General features: G+C 43.1%; 2 protein-coding genes across 11 annotated transcripts in view; one reads left to right on the plus strand and one right to left on the minus strand.

Annotated features, from left to right (window-relative positions):
* Positions 1–18437, plus strand: part of TOR3A (torsin family 3 member A) — a 64251-nt gene that overhangs the window by 16293 nt on the left and 29521 nt on the right. For 5 of the 8 annotated variants that reach the window (XR_013346928.1, XR_013346929.1, XR_013346924.1 and 2 more), the window contains exon 6: positions 7001–7238. The gene's annotated coding sequence lies outside the window, so the exon portion shown is untranslated. Of the gene's footprint in view, positions 1–7000; positions 7239–11524; positions 11673–11792; positions 11853–13981; positions 14137–18437 lie in introns of those variants that run through there. The other 3 variants (XR_013346930.1, XR_013346931.1, XR_013346927.1) reach the window with 3 other exon arrangements.
* ABL2 (ABL proto-oncogene 2, non-receptor tyrosine kinase) overlaps positions 1–18437 on the minus strand; it is a 75133-nt gene that overhangs the window by 5034 nt on the left and 51662 nt on the right. For 2 of the 3 annotated variants that reach the window (XM_077825114.1, XM_077825115.1), the window contains exons 2-10: positions 14084–14254; positions 11800–12095; positions 10855–11127; positions 8898–8982; positions 6664–6841; positions 3722–3906; positions 3255–3407; positions 1926–2015; positions 223–396 (exon numbers count right to left, since the gene is read on the minus strand). In XM_077825114.1, the coding sequence (XP_077681240.1) occupies positions 223–396; positions 1926–2015; positions 3255–3407; positions 3722–3906; positions 6664–6841; positions 8898–8982; positions 10855–11127; positions 11800–12095; positions 14084–14254 (1605 nt within the window). Of the gene's footprint in view, positions 1–222; positions 397–1925; positions 2016–3254; positions 3408–3721; positions 3907–6663; positions 6842–8897; positions 8983–10854; positions 11128–11799; positions 12096–14083; positions 14255–17604; positions 17780–18437 lie in introns of those variants that run through there. The other variant, XM_077825117.1, reaches the window with a different exon arrangement.

Below are 18437 nucleotides of genomic sequence, written 5' to 3' on the forward strand. Positions count from 1 at the left end.
AAGTTTAGGGTAAAAACTAAATAATACCACCATACCCAGGTGAGTATATTTGATAAGTTATTAAATCTACAAAACATCATGGTAAAATACACAGGGCAGATGCTCAGCTGGTATAAACTATCCATAGTTCCTTTGACTTTAATAGAGCTATAACAATTTACACCAGCTGAGGATCTGCCCCACAATGTTCTGGTCACATTGATGCTTTCCTTGTGCCCACACCTGGTGCTGAGCTGGAAGCTGAATGCTCCACAGTATCTTGTGTTCCTTCAATATTCTCCTTGTTCTCTGCCTGTTTCTTCAGAGTCCTAGTCTTGGAGGGAAGCATGGGTAACCGGGGCAAGTAGGGAACTATGGATGAGGAGGAGGCTGTTCTTCCAAGCTCCTCTGCCACCTCTGTAAGAAAAGCCAGGAGAACAGTTGGAACAAAGAACAGCAGAGGAAAAAGCGAGAGTCTGCATCTTTACAACAGGCACTGGACCGGTGAGAAGAGCAACGGATTAAGCCTGTGAACGTAATTTTGCTCTACTTAGTCCAAATATGCAGAGGATTTGTTATTTCCTGATGGTCTCAAGGTAACTCGTTTACATTTTTAAATTCAGCAACAACCAAAAAAAAATTTCACGTTCTAAACTTTCAGGTTAAGACAGATCTGCTCATGGCCCAAATGCTAACCCAGGAGTTCTAAAAAGTGACCACCTCTACCTTTAATAGGGAGAAGCAGCCTGCAAAGACTAGTGGGGTCCCACAATGCAGGGTTCCCTCTTGACCTAGGAGGCAGCTGCAAGGCTCAAGGTTGAGGGCACTGCACCTTTGCATGCTGCAACCCCATATTAAAATAATATGGGGACAGCTTTTATTTTCTCCAATGTATACATGTGAGGTGGGTCCTTAAAGCTCCTGGCAACTTGCCAGGCTGCCTCTTGTCTGGGAAAAGTTTGATTGCCCCTATTTTAAGCCATCACTGGGGAATTTTAGACAGTATTTTTTTCTGTGGTAGGGAAGATGATGGATCAACTTTCTTTAAATTTTGTTTCAAAGCTGGTTAGGAGGTGCTGAGGTACTCCTCTCTTGTGACTAATACTGTATACTATGTTTCAGACTACTGGCTTTTCTACACTACAGGTTATGTCAGTATAACTTATGTTGCTCAGAGGTGTGAATAAGCCACCCCTCTGAGCGACATAAGGGACACCGACCTAAGTGCCGTGTGGACAGCATTATGTCGGCGGGAGAGTTTCTCCCACTGATGTTGCTGCTGCCGCTTGTTGGGGTGGATTAATTAAACGGGTGGGAGAGCTCTCTCCCGTTGGCTTAGACCGTACAGCAGCTTCACCAGATGCACTACAGCGGCGCAGCCCCATTGGCGATGCTGCACGGCTGTAGCACTTCTAGTGCAGACTAGCACTAATATTTATTTTCTAGCTACGTCCATGAGGTTGTTGCATCATTTGTTGCTGGCAATGGCACGCTGGGAGAATCTGACTTCAGAGATTAAAGCAGAGACACTACTCTGTGAAAACAATTTCTATTTGTAGTCATGCAATTTCTGGAGTCACAAATATAAACCCTTCCTATTTTACACCCACCCACCCACCTTCCTCCCTTGTCCCCTGAATGACAGTCAAACTCAGGTCTGCAATGGAAGCAAGAGTTTATTCTTTCTAAAAATCTCTCCTCTTTGTACCTGAATGAATTACTTCAGTTTCCCCTGCACTGAAATACTTCTGAAGTGTATCCATTGCAATGAATATGAACACAAGTTTGCACATGTTGAGAAGAACCTATCAAATGCAGTCAAATGGCCTCAGTATTCTAGCAAGGTGAGCACCAGTAGGCCTGTAATCAGCCTGCCTCAGTGAGACAGTGCCTTGGAGGTGAAACTCCACTCTCAACATTTCGAATACAGTAGCAAGGGTACTTGCCTTCAGAGATACTGGAGTCATGGAACATTGTTTCAAAGGCTTGATGGGTCTCAGCAAAAGATGGTCGGTCTGGGGGATTCCATTTCCAGCCTGCAGCACGAGAAAGCAGGGAAGGTCTCAGTGTATGAAGCAGGAATAGTGGACAATCAGTATTTTCACTGAGGAAGGTAGAAAAGCCTCTAACCTACTACCTGACAGACTACAATATCCTACTGATACACTCACTGGCTGTGGAACAGGTCCCAGTACATGCAAGATATAGCAATGATGTGGTGTTGATGGGTCAGGAATTATGTCACTGGATTTAAACCAAGCACCATGTCACCAACATCAGCTTTTCCATTTTTCTTTTTTTTTTTTTTTAAATTCAAAGTGAGTTTTTTCTTGTTTGCTCCCTCGGTCCTGGAGACTGAATTCTTATCTAACCACAGAAGTAGTATATATAGCACCAGTAGTATACGCTTTCAGAAGTAAACCACCGATTTTTTTTTTTAACTGTGCTGTGGGGCCTATGATGGGGTATACAAACCTCACACTGGACAACAAAGAGTTAAGGAGCAGCTCTGGGCTCAGCCAGACCTGGCCCACCACACCTGCAAGACATGCACAGGCTTGAGGAGGAGTTAAAAGGGAAGCAGAACAGCTCACTTGTGGGTAGGCCAGGGAAGAGAACAGACTTTCAACTCTCTGCTCCTGCAGAAATGGCCATGGGAAGGCAGGATCTTTCCTGACAACAACTGTGTGAAGGTCCCTCCCTCAGGGAAAGGAGGGCCTGATTCTGATGTGCCCTGAGAGGGAGGCGTTCCCCTCTGTCTTGTGCTAACTCTGTTTATGTTAATTCCCCTTGCTTTTTGTTTATGGACTACCCCGGAGAGCCAAGTCATAGGAAGGGGCAGGCCACTGGAGAAGTGGAGCAGCCAGCGGATGCAGACCCAAGGGAAGAGAGAATGCTGCAATGCCATGCCCAGCTACAAGGAGGCAACAAGAGGTCAGCTACCCCTTCACAGGGTTAGGATAATTCAGCCTTCAGGGGCTATGCAGTCCTTGGCCTCTGCTGACATTTCCAAAGGTGCCATCTAGTGCCAGTGGTAATGGTGATTTTCTGAAGTGGATACATGCTCCCTCAGGCACTGGCTTGAGATCATCACACTCATTTTACACAGATCAAATACACCCATCAGATGGTGAATGTTTTTAAAAACACTACCAGCATCAGCTCGATTTGAAGTGGCAAGATAGAAGCAAAAGATTCCATAGCCTATTATAGATTCCCTCCACCTCCCCAGACTCTATTTTGCCTCCAAGTTGAAAGTGAAAGGAAATACTCACATGCCCTCATCAGTTCATAAACTTTTGGAGGGCACCCCTCTGGTTGTTCCATCCGATATCCCTTCTCCAGCAGATCGTACACCTGTGAGAGGTCAATACCTGGGTATGGTGACATCCCGTAGGTGGCAATTTCCCATAATAGCACCCCAAAGGCTGAAAAATGAGGAAAAATAGGTCATGATTATAAATTTATCCCTTCTCTTCTACTGTCTGAATGCTACTGCTGTTTGTACTGTAACATAAAGCAATCTCTCCTTTGATGGTATTTTCAAGCCAGCCCATGGGGGAAGGCAGAGGGGGAGATTTGCATGCTAAAAAGTATTGCTGAGTTTTGATGTGGTGACCTAGCCTGGTATCAGAACACATCCTCCTCATCCCTCTGACAGCAGTCTAGGGAAGGAAAGGTGCCTACTACCTGGGCTGGCATAGAAGAAGGCTTAGACCATTGTGAGTTCTTTCCTTCTTACCCCACACATCTGATTTAATTGAGAAGGTGTTATAGGCCAGGCTCTCAGGTGCTGTCCACTTGATAGGAAACTTGGCTCCAGCATGAGCTGTGTAGGTATCTCCAGTCATCAATCGACTTAAGCCAAAGTCAGCCACCTTTACCACGTGGTTTTCTCCTACCAAGCAGTTTCGAGCTGCTAGGTCCCTGTGTGAGTGAGAAGAGATGCAGTGACAGGGATGCTGCGGTGCGAACATCCTGAACTCTTCATCCCAATACTTGTGTGGTACAAGCATTACATTATTTTGCACACCAATTTCTGGGCCACATGCACAATTTATTTTTAATTAGAATTCTACATTTCACAGTTGGTCTACAATGTATTAATTATATCATACAGCACTATGACAGAGTAGTCTGCCATCAAGAGTAGTAGCACTTAGTGGCCAGCTGCCCACTCCACTACCTGACCCTTTAAGGATTTGGGAGGGTCCAGCAGATACATATAGAAACCTAAGGGTCATGGGAATGAGTGTGCTTGTGGAAGAAATCTGGACCTGTACCTACAAGGGTTTGAAACCTTGCAGAGAAGGTGGGGCGAGGCTTCCCATTCTCCCATCCAACTGGGAAGGAGTTTGGAGAAGGAACAATGTAAAGGTTGCCTCCTCCCTGCCAGCAGACAGGCACTGATGGGAGAAGGCTAGCCTGCTGGACCCTCCAGAGTGGAAGGATAATTAGGAAGGGCACACAGCTGAAAGGAACTGGCAAAAGCCTTGCAGCTGATTTAAGTCACAACCCCTGCTCCAAGGAAAATGCTGGGGGGGGGGGGGGGCCGACGACACGACTCCTGCTTGAAGGAGGGTAATAATGATTAACCTAAAGCTAGGAGATAACCCTAGCTACAGAGCAAGGGCTGAGAGGGAGATCCTGCTTCAAGGAAGGTAGGACTGACTAACCTGAGTCAAAGAGACCTGAGGCATTATCCTAACTCTGGAGACAGAGCTGAGGAGGAAAATCCTGCTCGGAGGATGGAAAGACTGACTAGTTCTAGGCAAGAGACAAAGGAGTTACTTGTCACAGCCTAGCTGCTGTGAAAGGAGCAGGGAGCAGCTTCAAGAAATACCACTGTAGCTGACAAAGAAGAAGTGATGAAGAACCACTATTCCATACTGAATAAGCCTCAACTGGAATATTGTGTCCAGTTCTGGACATCGTATTTCAGGTAAGATGTGGACAAATAGGAGAAAGTCCAAAGGAGAGCAACAAAAATGATTAAAGGTCTAGAAAACATGACCCCTGAGGGAAGATGGAAAAAAATGGGTTTGTTTAATCTGGAGAAGAGAAGACTGAGGGGGGACATGGGAAGAGTTTTCAAGTACATAAAAGATTGTTAGGAGGAGGAGGAAGAAAAATTGTTCTAGTTAACCTCTGAGGATAGAATAAGAAGCAATGGGCTTAAATTGTAACAAGCGTGGTTTACATTAGACATTAGGAAAAACTTCTTGCCAGGGTGGTTAAGCACTGGAATAAATTGCCTAGGGAGGCTGTGGAATCTCCATCATTGGAGATTTTTAAGAGAAGGTTAGACAAACACCTGTCAGGAATGGTCTAGATAATCCTTAGTCCTGCCTTGAGTGTATGGGACTGGACTAGAAGACTTCTCAAGGTCCCTTTCAGTCCTATGATTCCAGGCGGTGATAGGAGAATCCAGAGACCTGAGAGAAGATTTTGACAAGCTGTGCAAAAGGTAGGAACAGTCCTGGGAAAATGTTGGAGGATTTGAAGGAACTGTCCTTGGCCACAACCCAGAGAAGAGGGTGGTCCTAGGTTCCCCATCTCTTTCCCAGAACAAGAGGGAAGGCATGGGAATCAGAAGGAGAAGAGACCAAGTATCAGCTCCTAGATTAAGGTTGAGGACGGGGCTCAAAAGCCACTAGACTTGCGGGTTCTCTTTGGGACTTTTCTGTTAACCCTGGAGGGCTGGGCCCCATACAATCACAGACTGTTGTGGCACCAGAATGACTACAGGGGGTGCTATATTGAAAGACACCCTGCAACACTGCACCCAGACATGGGAAGGTGCTCTGAAGGTGACAGGCACGAGGACAAGCAGTCAAAAGTGTGCAAGGCACAATGCACAATACAGGCCATGGACCCTGTCTCAGAGAGTTTGCAATATAATTTATGAAGGGATGAACTAAAGAGGTAATCAAACAATAGGGAGGTTGTAGGGATGAGGGCAAAGGACAGGGTAACAGTAATAGTACTAGGTGCTTACTCAAAGGCCTGGGCACAGAAGCAAATTATCATTTAAATAAAAATAAGTGTGCAATATTTTTGCACTTCTTACCATGAAGGATGAGCCCTGAGACTGAAGCTGAAAGGGCCTCTAGTATCAATCATTTGCTCTCATCCACACCAGGATGAGTGGAAGCAAGTGTATTTTTGCCTAACCCTTCTGCTGAGCTATCATTATGCCCCTACATTTAAAAAAGGATAGAGTATTTTTAAGTGAATTTAGCAACTGAGAGGTGTGAAACTGATCAGCCCGAAGGAGGAAGGTCTCTCTCTACAGAACAGGCAAAGACCATGTAAGCTTCCAACTAAAGGGACCACGACTAGGAATAAGACAAGACAGTTCAGTGTCCACGGTTCATTCTTTGTTGGGCCTCTATTAGGACTGCCAACAACAATGGCTATTGTGATGATGAATACATGCCCACTGGGAATGGGATGAAATCAGCTCATGACACACAGGCCCTTTCATTACTGAACTAGAACAGATTTGAACAGGTGACCCTGGCTCCCCATTTTCTTCAAAGAGCTTGTAGGTGACCTCTCTTGAAATCCCACTTCCAAGCCCACAAAAACTGCAAAAAGTATCATTCTTAACGATAGGGCAACGTCCCATTCTCTTTTACTACCATGTGGGTTTGCGACACAGCATGGTGGCATGTCACCCACCTGTGGATGAAATTCTTCTTCTCCAAGTACTCCATAGCAGAGGAGATCTGAGTGGCCATGTAGAGCAGAACGACAGCGCTCACCTCCTCCCGGTTGCATTCTCGTAGATAGTCCAGCAGGTTCCCATATGGCATATATTCCGTCACAATGTAAAACGGTGGCTCCAGGGTGCATACTCCTGACCGTGAAAGAGACAAAGTTAACATATAAGTAATTCTCTCAGCCCTAGCTTACCAGTACTCTTGAAGGATCTGAAATCCATTTACACCATTTTCTGCCAGAGTAATGTACTGCTATCCCATTTGTTGTACTCAAAGTTGAATGTTTGATTTTCCAGGAACAACTTCAGTGTGCCCTAGCACAAACCGAGATACATGAGGCAAAGTGCACATTCAGTGCCACTCTACATCTGGGGTAATTACCACCAAAGTTCTAATAATCCAATGGAATATGCATAGGAGAGCAGTCGCAGAGTGGAAGAAGAGATGTTTTGAACCCCAAGAATTTGATCTTTTTCCTCACCCTCAAACTCATGAGAGCCCATCAGAATTCCCACTAGAGCCAGTCATTACCAGGTAAGAATCAGCTGGGTGGGTCTACAAGTTAGAATGTCACTTAAATATGTGAAACACTCCCATGTATGACAGCTTGGTAAACTATCAATACCATGCAGCCTGCTTGTAGATCAGGACTCATTCACACACATTCCTTTGACAACTTGCACATTTATTGCAGCTGTGTGCAAAGCATGTATCGGTGGTAGAGGGAAACATGATATTAGTGTCAATTCTTTAAATAGGTCTTACCCCCATTGTAGCTCCCTTTTACGGCTAATCATTCTGGCTCTCTCACACTGACAAACAGCATACTCCCACATGATGTATCAGAAGGGGTACTCCAAAAACACTGATGTGTATCTTGAACACAAGTCTCTTTACATTGTACTCTCCTCCAGCTACCAGACAGGGCTGGGCGGAGGCATCATCTGTGTCTACTTGATAATGGGTGCAGAGTGATTGAGATTACTGGAGTTCTTCACATTCCCAGCATTATTTCCTTTTGCCCTACTCTAAGAGGACAGCTTGGCTCCCAAAGTCCAGTCCAGGTGCGGCAGCAGATGGGACTATACACTAGCGAAGATTTGGGATCTAATGTCTATAGAGAATCTTTCCACACTATTCCACAGAATTAAGAGCTATGCTGACTATGTAGCAGTAATCACCCTACCATACACATTCCAGTGAGAGAACTTGGGTATGGCCAAGCTGCAAAGCCTGCATATTTCCTCCACTCATGTGTTGCTTCAGTATGAACTTGTCTCTTCATTTGCCTCACCACTGCAGTTATCTAATTGTTATATTTGAACCCAGAGGACAACACACTAATATTTATTTGGTGATATGCATATTAGTCCTTTCCCACAGCAGTAGAGATTTGGTTGCTTTGTATTGTTATTAGTTACAGATATAGTTAATCTATTCAGTGGGGCTTTTATCAATAGATGTCTTTCTGTTCATATAAGTAACTGGGCAAAGGCTATAAATGACAGTCTCATTCACACAAGACACTATCATACTTTCTTTTAGATATGACATCATCTCCCTCAGTGCAGTGATAACTGTTATAAACACACACACACTAAAGTGAGAGAGAGCACACAGAACAGAAGACTCAAACTTCAGTATGTATGTTGTCAAACATATCGTGTAGGGCTAAAGCACTGGGACTTCAGTCTAGTGCCCCAAGAGTACACATACCACAAAGGTGAGGACACTATAAACCCAGGCAGGCCTAAACATCATCCTTAGGTCAAATGCAGCTCAGAGTACAACAGCATAAACCAATGCTGTCTAAATAGAGGCACCTTCCAAAGAAGTGACAGATCTGAATATGCAGTTTGATCCAAGCATCCAGGTAACATTGCCTGCTGGACTCTGTCAATTGAAGTCATAGTTCTCTATTAAGTATTGGATTAAAATTTGGGGTGTCCCGTAGCTCCAGGCAAGTTCTCAAAATGGCCTTCAATTAGGCCAAGTTTGAATGCCACTGCCACAAGTGTACACTTTGGAGCATACTGTTAGCTTAAACCCAGACTAGACCCCAACTTTGCAAGAATAGTGCATAGACTAAAGCAGGTCAGTGATATGACAGCTGTCACTGTTTTTAAACAAAGATTCAGTTTCAATAGAAATTAAGACAGTAAGCACAGAAAGAGATCAAACCCCTTTACTCACCTAATAATTGCACTAGATTTGGGTGCTTGATTTCCTTCATCACAGCAGCTTCTTTCAAGAACTCCTCCACTTCCATGGTATCTTCCTGGAAAAATGGGACAAAACAAAACAGGCAAACCCTTCTTAATGACTTTAAGGTCTGTTTTAACACTGCACTGTTCCAACACAGGAACTGGAGATGAATTCTTTTGTATCTGTTTCTCATTTCTGGTTTCATTAATGCACTAGTGTTTGCAAAAAAGCATGTCCATTTCTTTCCCACCCCCGACTGGACAACATAGGTATTGCTTCTCAGGCTTTGAACAAAAAACATCAAAGGACTCCATAACCTCTGGCCCAGCTGACTGGACATCTGCAGTATGGTTCAGCAACTTTAACAGCCTAGCGACTGATCTACACTGACACTTGGGAGCTTCAAGCTTAATTTGTGATTTCTTGCTCCTTAGTCCATCAAGTCTAAAAAGGCTAGGGAGCTCAAGTCTCTGGAGGGAAAGAGAGCCTGAGGTCAATTATTAGCAGTCCTTCTGACTAAGGAGTAGTTTTGATTGGTTATACAAGGGAATCCTGCCAAAGTGTCCTCACCTGGAAAGATGACAACTACAGTTGTAGACCATAGAGCTAGCTTTAGCATTTTATTTTACTTAGCAGTAACACAAGGAACCTATAGGCCTGTATCCTCCAAGATATTAGCTTACGCGCTTAACACAGGACATAAGTTACCATAAGGCTTTGAGGCCTATGACCTCTGACATAGAAAAATGGCCTGACAATTACTCTGAGTTTTGCAGAACTGGGAATAGCATGTTTTTTGTTTGTTTGTTGGGGGGGGGGGGTGAGGGTTTGTGCATAACAATACCAGGTAACTGCAGGAACACTGAACGAATAGTAAGTTTGGATATTTTACAATGGATCGTTGCAGATGCTTAACCACAAAACTTGCCTTGACAACAAATTGATGTATATTTTAAGAAGTTAAAATCATAGGTATACAACCCTATAGGATAAAAGGCACCCGTAGGGTGAGGAAGTTAAATACGGACAAGGGAGGCTGGGCACTCGAATATTTATGACAGGTTCTAGCCCTATAACAGGGCAGACCACAATGTAAGGAGGTATGTGTGTGGTCATCATTGGTTGATCTAGACCACTGGATTCGCTTGGCAAGCCAAGGACAGAGCAGGTTTTTTGTCATTCATTGCCAGATTCCCAAAGAAGTGTGTGGGACTATATGCAAGGAATGGTACAAGAGATAACAGTACTACAAAGTTAATGTTATCTTTGTATATGGTTTGGAGCTTGTGTCTCTTTACTAATTGTGCTAATACAAGTGCTGAAAGCTCTGCTTTGCTCTCAGCATGAGTGCCTTCATTGTTCATATCAGGGTTCCCAACCAGATACTGAACTCAATAACCTTGCTTCTGTTGTGCCTGCTTCTGGGATCTTCTAGAATCTTACAATCCCCCAGCATTTTAAATGAGTGTTAATGAAAGTCAATAACCACTAAAGAATCAGACTGCACAATGTTGGAACTTAAATGAAGGGTGTGTAGAGGGGAGAGGGTTCTGAAGTTTTCCAGAGGCAGGAGTGGGGTGGAGAAGGAGAAGTTTTCCTTACCCCTTGTTCTCTGAGAAACCTCCATAACTCATTTTCTTCTTCCAGGTGGCTGTTACAATAGCCCTGCCTTAGACACTCAGTCTCCATGGAGAACAGACTTGACCAGGGAATTCTAATTGCTTTTAAGCCCTCACAGAGCTTAAAGTTTGTTGTAGCTAACCTTTCTTCCCTGCAGGCTACTGTATAGTCAGCATAGGAGTTAGAGTTTCCCCACTCAATTTCCAGATGTGTTTGGCATTAGCAGGTGCAAAACATTCCAGAACTAAGAGCACACTGCACTCTTCTGTTGCCTAAACACACACTTCTAATGAAACAGTGAGTGCACAGTGGTCTTAAAACCCACCTTTAGTGTTTTCACAGCAACTGTGAGATTGTATTTCTTCCAGACACCAACGTACACTTCACCATACTGCCCCCCCCCAAGTTTGTGCTTCATGGTGATATCTGTTCGTTCCATCTCCCACTTGTCATGGATGGGGGACACTCCATAGACTGTTGGCTTATTGCATTTGGGTGCTGGGTAATGCAAGGTTGTCACCAGTCCATCTGCCACTGTAGAATGATGGTGAACTAGTTCTGCTAATGTATTGAAGCGGCTTTCGGCTGTCACATACACCTGATGAGAAAGGATCAAGAATCCATTTAACGAGGTAGATATCTGAAATATTTCAGTGATAGTGGAAGACAGGACAGTAAAAACATTCAAATAAATATGAAGGGAATTCATAAATAAATTTGCTCTCAGTTTGATAGGGAAATAGAACAGGCCAATACATAGGGTTTACAGCTGCAGCAAGAGGCAGGTTGGGAAAATACAGCTGCTGAAGTGATCGGCTTGTCTGATGACATCCCCCATGCTTTCCATAATTTTAAAACCAAAACTATTGTAAAGTGCAGTCTCCAACCTCTTTAGGACCAGTGGAATCTCCCCCAGATATGACACACCACACCCTAATTGTGCCAAAGACAAACAACTGTTGGTTTAACAAAGTCTTGCTTATTCTCACATACAGACTGTTCCTGCCAGGGCCAATTGAAATAGATCTGTAACTACATCAAACCACCACTATTCTGCTCTCCAGTCACCCACTCAACAAGGACAATTAACAGCATTCTGAGGATTTCTACAAAAGTGTTATTTCTTGGATTAGGGAATATAGTGTGGACAGACGTTCCCTCTTTCCAATTAAATCAATACACTTTTTTTCACCCTTCACTTGTACAAGACAAAATAATCGAGACACCCCCTATTTTCTTTTCCCATTGTGTTCCTTGGAGCAGGCCTTACCTTTCCATCTGCGGTGGTATTGATCCTGTAGTGGTAAACACGCCCCTCGTACCGGAGAGAGATGGACAGCTGCCCCGGGCTGCTCTCGCTTTCACGAACCAGGAAGCTGCCATTGATGAGGCTGCTCAGCAGATACTCTGCTGCACTGCGTGACACAGGCCCATGATACCAGGAATGCTTCTCCAGGCTGTTCACTGGTGTGATATAGTTGCTTGGCACCCATCCCTGCCCATTCTTAGAACATACCTCACTCCATTCACCATTCTGGTTGTAACCCAGGACTCGTAGCTTCTCACCTGAGGATGGGGACAAGAGTTGGTAGGGGGAATCAAGCTGAAATCAGGTCAGTCTTCTTTGAGTGCACATACTACTAGTTAACTAATCCTGCCTTTGCAGCTAGAGAATACAAGTCTTTGGCAATGACCCTTTAATACAACATTCCCAAGCTGCTCCATGTAATTTTTAAGTAGATAAAAAGTAAAATTCAGAAAGTGGACTCAGGTTAGCTTTTAACCTAGATTTAGGAGCCAGGGCAGAGTAGGAGGGGAGAATAGTTTTGACAACCTCCAAATCTGAGGAGCAGAACAGCGAAGACACTATTCCCTAATTGCTCCAGTTTGGATACTCAGCTAAAACTTATTAACATATAACCACATTTCCACATATGTCAACCAATTCCAGTGCTTCCTCTGGTTTAGATTTCTGGAGCAGGGAGCTGATGCTTTCCTAAGAGGTTGAGGACCCATTCTAGGTTGGATGACTTAAAACCAACCCCTTTAAAAATGGTTGTGCAGCAAGATACATTTTTCTGGCATCCACTGACACAAGTGCTAAAATCTCCAAGCTGATATGTTCCTTGGTATATTTAAAGAAGCCTTTGATTTCCATTGAGTTGAGGCAGCAGGACAGTGAAATCTGTATATGGGCGATAAAGTTGAAAGGGTCACTACAGACAGATAAAGAAGCCTGCATATATTACCACTGTAGGCCCATGAGATTCTAGATCTCAGTACTAGTATCACAGTGCAGTGCTCCTCAGGCTGTTCAGTTACCTGCCCTCTGGGCCAGGAGCAATTCTCTAACTTGTGTGGCTAACTTTCCCAGAATATCTGTGTGCATGTTGACAGCAGTGGTGCTGGGATTAGTTTTTTGTGGTGATGGAGATACTTGTCAAATCAGCAGCTGCTGACAGGATCAGGGAAGAACTAGTGTTTTGAAAGCTGACAGTTTCAGAGCAGGTGCGGCATCAATGTCCCACCTGCCAATAGTTAGTTTGGTCACTAATGCCCAGCACCCCCAAGGCTTCTGCTAACTGCCACTCAATCAATGTCCTGTCTAAGGCTGAAGGACATGCGGTGATACTAGCAGTGAAAACTAGTGCTATAGGCCTAACCCGAAAGTTTACTATTTCTGAAGAAAAACTATGAAACTTCTCACACTGCAATGGGAAGGTTAGGCATAGGTGATTTTTGGAGTATTGGGATGGTAATAATTATGCTCCTTGGATCATCAACTGAGTACTAATGAGTAATCGCTGCAATGAGTTATTTCTCCAGTAGGGGTCCCTGTTACACAAGTTAAAAAAACAAAACCCCACACCTGCTAGCAAGGCACCAATCTATCTATCAGCAAGCAGTTCATGAAAGAAATAATCTGCTTCAGCTACATTCACTTCTTCCACTCTCTCTGGTGGAATGAAGTGACAAGTGATTCTAGTATATTCTTTTCTCATTGTTAAACCCACAGCTTTAGCACTGAAGGAAGCTACCTATAATTCTGCAGGGAGAAGTTAATTCTGCCATCTTATGCCAGGACTACACTATAAAGTTCGGTTCACCCAGCTACATTGCTCAGAGTGTGAAAAATCCACATCCCTAAGTGGCAGCCTAACCCCCAGCATAGGCAGTGCTAAGTTGATAGGTCAGTGGAAGAATTCTTCTATCTACCGCCTCTCGGGGAGTTGGATTAACTACAGTGATGGGAGAACCACCTCCTGTTGCTGTAGTGAGTTCTACACTGAAGTGCTATAGTGGCATAACTGCAGTGTTGCAACTGTGCTGCTGTCAGTGGCTTAAGTGTAGACACAGCCTTAGTATGAAATACCCTTCCCCTTGTAGAGCGGCAGAGAAACAACTGTCGATGTGAGTCATGCTTTCCCTGTAACTTAGGGCTGTCTCGACAGGTACATACTACCATCTCAGCTGTCACAGGTCTGTGACTCAACACCTTGATAAGAACAAACTGGAGCCACATGAAGATGCTGAAAGGGTACAACGCGCCTTACCTTTGGTGATGCTGAGTGTGTTGTCGCCGCTTGCTACAAAATCATAAAGTGCAACAAAAAGATTGGGATCGCTCTCAGTGGTTCCAAGCAGGTTCTCCTTAGAGCTCCACCTGATGGCTTCATTCAGTGCCTGGGGTTCAACATCACAACCATAGGGGCGGTGAAGGGCCTCTGGACAAACAAAGCGAGAGGAGGGAATTTACTCTACGAATAACAGTTGTGAATGTCAAAATCCAATGCACACACAACAGCGTTGCTGCAACATTGTGAGCACTGCATAGAACAGGAAGTATGGATTTTGCAAGAATGGATGTTGTATATCAATCCAGGCATCATAAAAAACAGCCTGTGTGACCAGAGAATATTGAGGTTGTTACAAACAAATATGAAAATATATAGTAATTTATGTTGAAACTGAATTTCATCAGCCCTTCTTCAAACTCATCCCTACTTTTTGGAAGTTTTTCCACAAGGGAAAGGAACATACAAGTTTCTAAAGATGAAGTGAGGGTAAGATTGATGAGAAATAGATGTTTCATATGATCATTTTACACATTTTTTCCTCCTCTTTAGGGAAGCTGAATTGGAAAGAGTGGACAGAGACATTAAGTAATACTGACATCAAATGGCAGGTCTCCATCAAGATCAACCGCTTTAGGAAGCTTAAAATGATACAAATATTCCCAGATCAAGCTTGGGAACATTTGTATCATTTTAAGCTTCCTAAAGCGGTTGATCTTGATGGAGACCTGCCATTTGATCTTGATGGAGCGGTTGATACTAGCATTTAATGCAATAATTTAGATTTTTTTTTTTTAATAGTGTGTTAGGAATTCAGAGACAGGATGGAATAAGGCATGAAGGAGCCAGTTAATTGAGTAAAATGGGAAGAATGAGGCAGCAAAAAGAGGCACACCCAAAAGCAGGAGCTAGTCCGCGCAGAGCCTTGAAAAGGGACAGAGAGCTTAACTGTGATATAGGATGGGGACAAAGGGAAGCCAGTGAGAAACAAACAGGTAAGGGCCTGGCCATGGTCCAAGCAGCAGGCAATCATTTGGCACGGATTCAGAGGAGGCCAAGACTCATTGCTAGGAAACCAAAACGTAAGGATTTTCCTGCGATATCCATTCAGTTTTTCCACTTTACATTTTCATGCTACTGTAACAAACATGACAGAACAGGTTGTGATTGTTAATTTATCAAAGGTTTTTCTTAGCAGCACTCACGAATAGTTACATACTCTGTTGGTTATGCTGGCAGATTTTATAACTATCATGAAATCACAAACTTGCTTCTCAGGGAGACTGTAAACTTGTGTCTGGAGTGACTAGATCTGTATTTGAGGTCTCAGAGAAGTTATGTCCTTTGCCAGCATGACCTGTTGATCTTGTGATTGGTGAGTAACCTACATTCCAGGCCTAACCAAAAAGTTATCACATGCACCAGCAGAGCTCATCAGGCTCAAAGTTACAAGCTCCCCTAGCAATAAATAAACCTGCAGCTAGGTATTAAGCTACTGATATTTTCATTCCTACTGTTTTACTGCAGGTATGCGCAACAGTTTGTGTACATGGATTGCTGTCATCTTATCAATACCAATTGGTTTTAGAGAATGCTAAAGTACTACACTGGTATCACAAGACAACATGAGAAAATCCCAAAGGATAAATTATAGCACAAGTGCCAGTATCCCAGCACAAGTGCCAGTATGCTTATAGCTGGGCGTGTATATACACGTCAAATAATTAGCACTGAACTGTTTTGGTGGCAACAGATAGGAGCACCAATTCCTTGAAGCAGCTGTCCTTATGGAGCAAAAATAAATAGTAATTAAATAATACATTCTTTACACTTTTGTAGGGCCTTCCATCAAAGCCAAAGTCTTTCAGTGCCTTGGGCAAGGTCACACACCAAGTCTGAGACAAAGGAAGTCTCCTGACTCCTAGCGCTCTTTAACGACCAGACTATCCTCCCTTAAAGGAGCAGAAATGCTACAAGTGTGCGATGAGAGCTTGCACTCTCTTTAAAGACATTTGCACTTTGGCCTCAAATTACATTAACCAGGGTGCAAATATCTTCCTGGTTTCTATTATGCATTTGCTTTAAAGTCAGAGATTTAAAAGAAAGTGGGCACACAGTTTTCTTTTACAATCAAATATCGTTTTAGATAAAAAATGCAAGTGTTTCAACTCAAGCCATGGTGGCTAATGCAGTGAGCACCCAGCCCATACTTAAGGTATGACTATAGCAGATGTATAATCAGTTACTCTGAATCTAGTTGTTAACTTCATATCAGGAGCAGAATATCAATTCAGTTAGTAATGCTGCTGAATCAAGCACCACAGCCAGTCAGTATCTACTAGCCTGCCCACACAGCTCAGCAGAGGCTACTTTAACCAGAGGGAAAACCCAGACCAAAGGCGGCAGTAGGTATGCCACCTGCTGCTGATTCCATAGCCTTGAGCAACACTACCCACATTAAACCATTTGTGGTACTACACTGAGTCACCAATAGGAATTCAAAGCAGATGTGGGACTACCACTACTTCCTTTTGAATGCTTAGGAGGTCTGTGCATGTTCATAAGAGAAGTATTACATACCAAAAAAAGCAAAACTGAAGTCAATGGCTTGATGTTTGAAGAGTAACTCTCAACAGTCATTGAAATTAGGGGTAAAATATTCAAAAGCACCTGAGGGATTTATGAGACTTAACCCCATTTTCAAAAGAGATTTAGGCACATAGGAGCCTTATTTTCGGGAGGAATAAGGGGCAGGAAAAAAGAAAAAACTGCTAGATGGAAAAAGCTATATTTACATATGTTGACTGTCTAACTCATCAAGGAAACAATGACATTTATGTATAATTATCATAACCCCTGTAGAGTGAATACTTTATAAGCCCGACATTTAGATCCAGGGTAGGGCACCAAACTAGAAACCTCTAGTTTTTAAACTCTAGATCCTTTTAACTTTATGATGCATCTTAAAGTTAAAATTAATGTTATGGTACTCCCAGAGTGAAGATTTACAGTCTAGAAAATCACTTCTCTTACACACTAATTACATCATTTTGGATCAAGGAAAAAGGATGTGTCTCATCCATCCCTTTCCCCTTCCTGTTCTTTGTTCCCACTGTAGAATTTACTCCCTTCCTGGAACATTCACTTTCCCGTTCAGCCAATTTGCAAGGTACCTTTTTCCCATGCTACTGTTACTTCTCATCCCAGCACAAGACTGAACAGAAAGAAAGTTAAAGGAAAGTCCTAAACCTGACATTTTAGAATCAGATCAAACACTAAAGTTCTCTCCTCCTCTGAAATACAATCTGTATAACTGCTCAATATGACAAGTTTTAATGATCCTCTAAAAAAATGTAACAAAAACAGAAATCCTCAGATTTCCTATAGCTGATCTTGTACTATAAGGAAGAAAGACTTTTGTTTCCTTTTAAGTCCTCTATTCAGTGTACATAGCAACATAGAAATGAAGGGGTGCTGTGCAGCATTTCCATGCACCATACCTGTGAAATCAGATAAACCAGTATCAGAGGCTTCATTGCAGAGGCAGCAAAGCAGGTTCTCCTCTTTGCCATAACTGCTGGACTGTAGTAGAACCGTTCCCAGGATCATACTGTGCTCGACAGCAAGCAAAAGGAACTGCTAGACACAAGCAGTCTTAGAATTCCACTCCCAGCACAAGTCATTCCATGTGATTATTACTCACATGACTGGGAACCAATAGGAAAAGCATCACTCCAGGAGCAAGAGGAGTCGTTACTGAGAAAATACATTCTGTGCTCTATCTAGCTACTATAGCTAGAAGTATAATAAGGGTGGAGCTTCCCAAAGCGCTCTGGACAGCTTAAGGAAGAGGTGGAGAACAGACAAGCTGAAACACCTCTGGCATCAAGCAAGTTAGTCTTGTTACATTAGCTTTAGCAAATTAAGACCATAAGAATCATGCTTTCTCCAAGGAAACTTTTAGCTTTCATCCAAATGTTCTACCATGTCATCAGTAAAGGGGCCACCCAGCTTGAGTCATTTTCCATACCACATGCAACTGCTCATATGCTATTTCCAGGAATCGAAAAGTAACTACGTTAAAGAAACATTAAAAGAGTGAGTAAGATGTACAAAAACTAAAAAACTGATAATCGGTGATAAAGAATGTGCTGACGTTGACATTCTGGTCCTAACTCATACCTTTTTAAAAGACTAAAAGTATAAACAGCACAGTAAACCTGCATTTTTTGTTTATGAAGATCCAAGTCAGATCACTTATGTTATTTCAAAGGGCCACTGTCAAACAGATTATTTTTAAATTGACTAAATAAACAAACCAGTTTATAGAGCT

Source organism: Eretmochelys imbricata, chromosome 8, assembly GCF_965152235.1.
Source record: "Eretmochelys imbricata isolate rEreImb1 chromosome 8, rEreImb1.hap1, whole genome shotgun sequence".
Lineage (NCBI taxonomy): Eukaryota > Metazoa > Chordata > Testudines > Cheloniidae > Eretmochelys > Eretmochelys imbricata.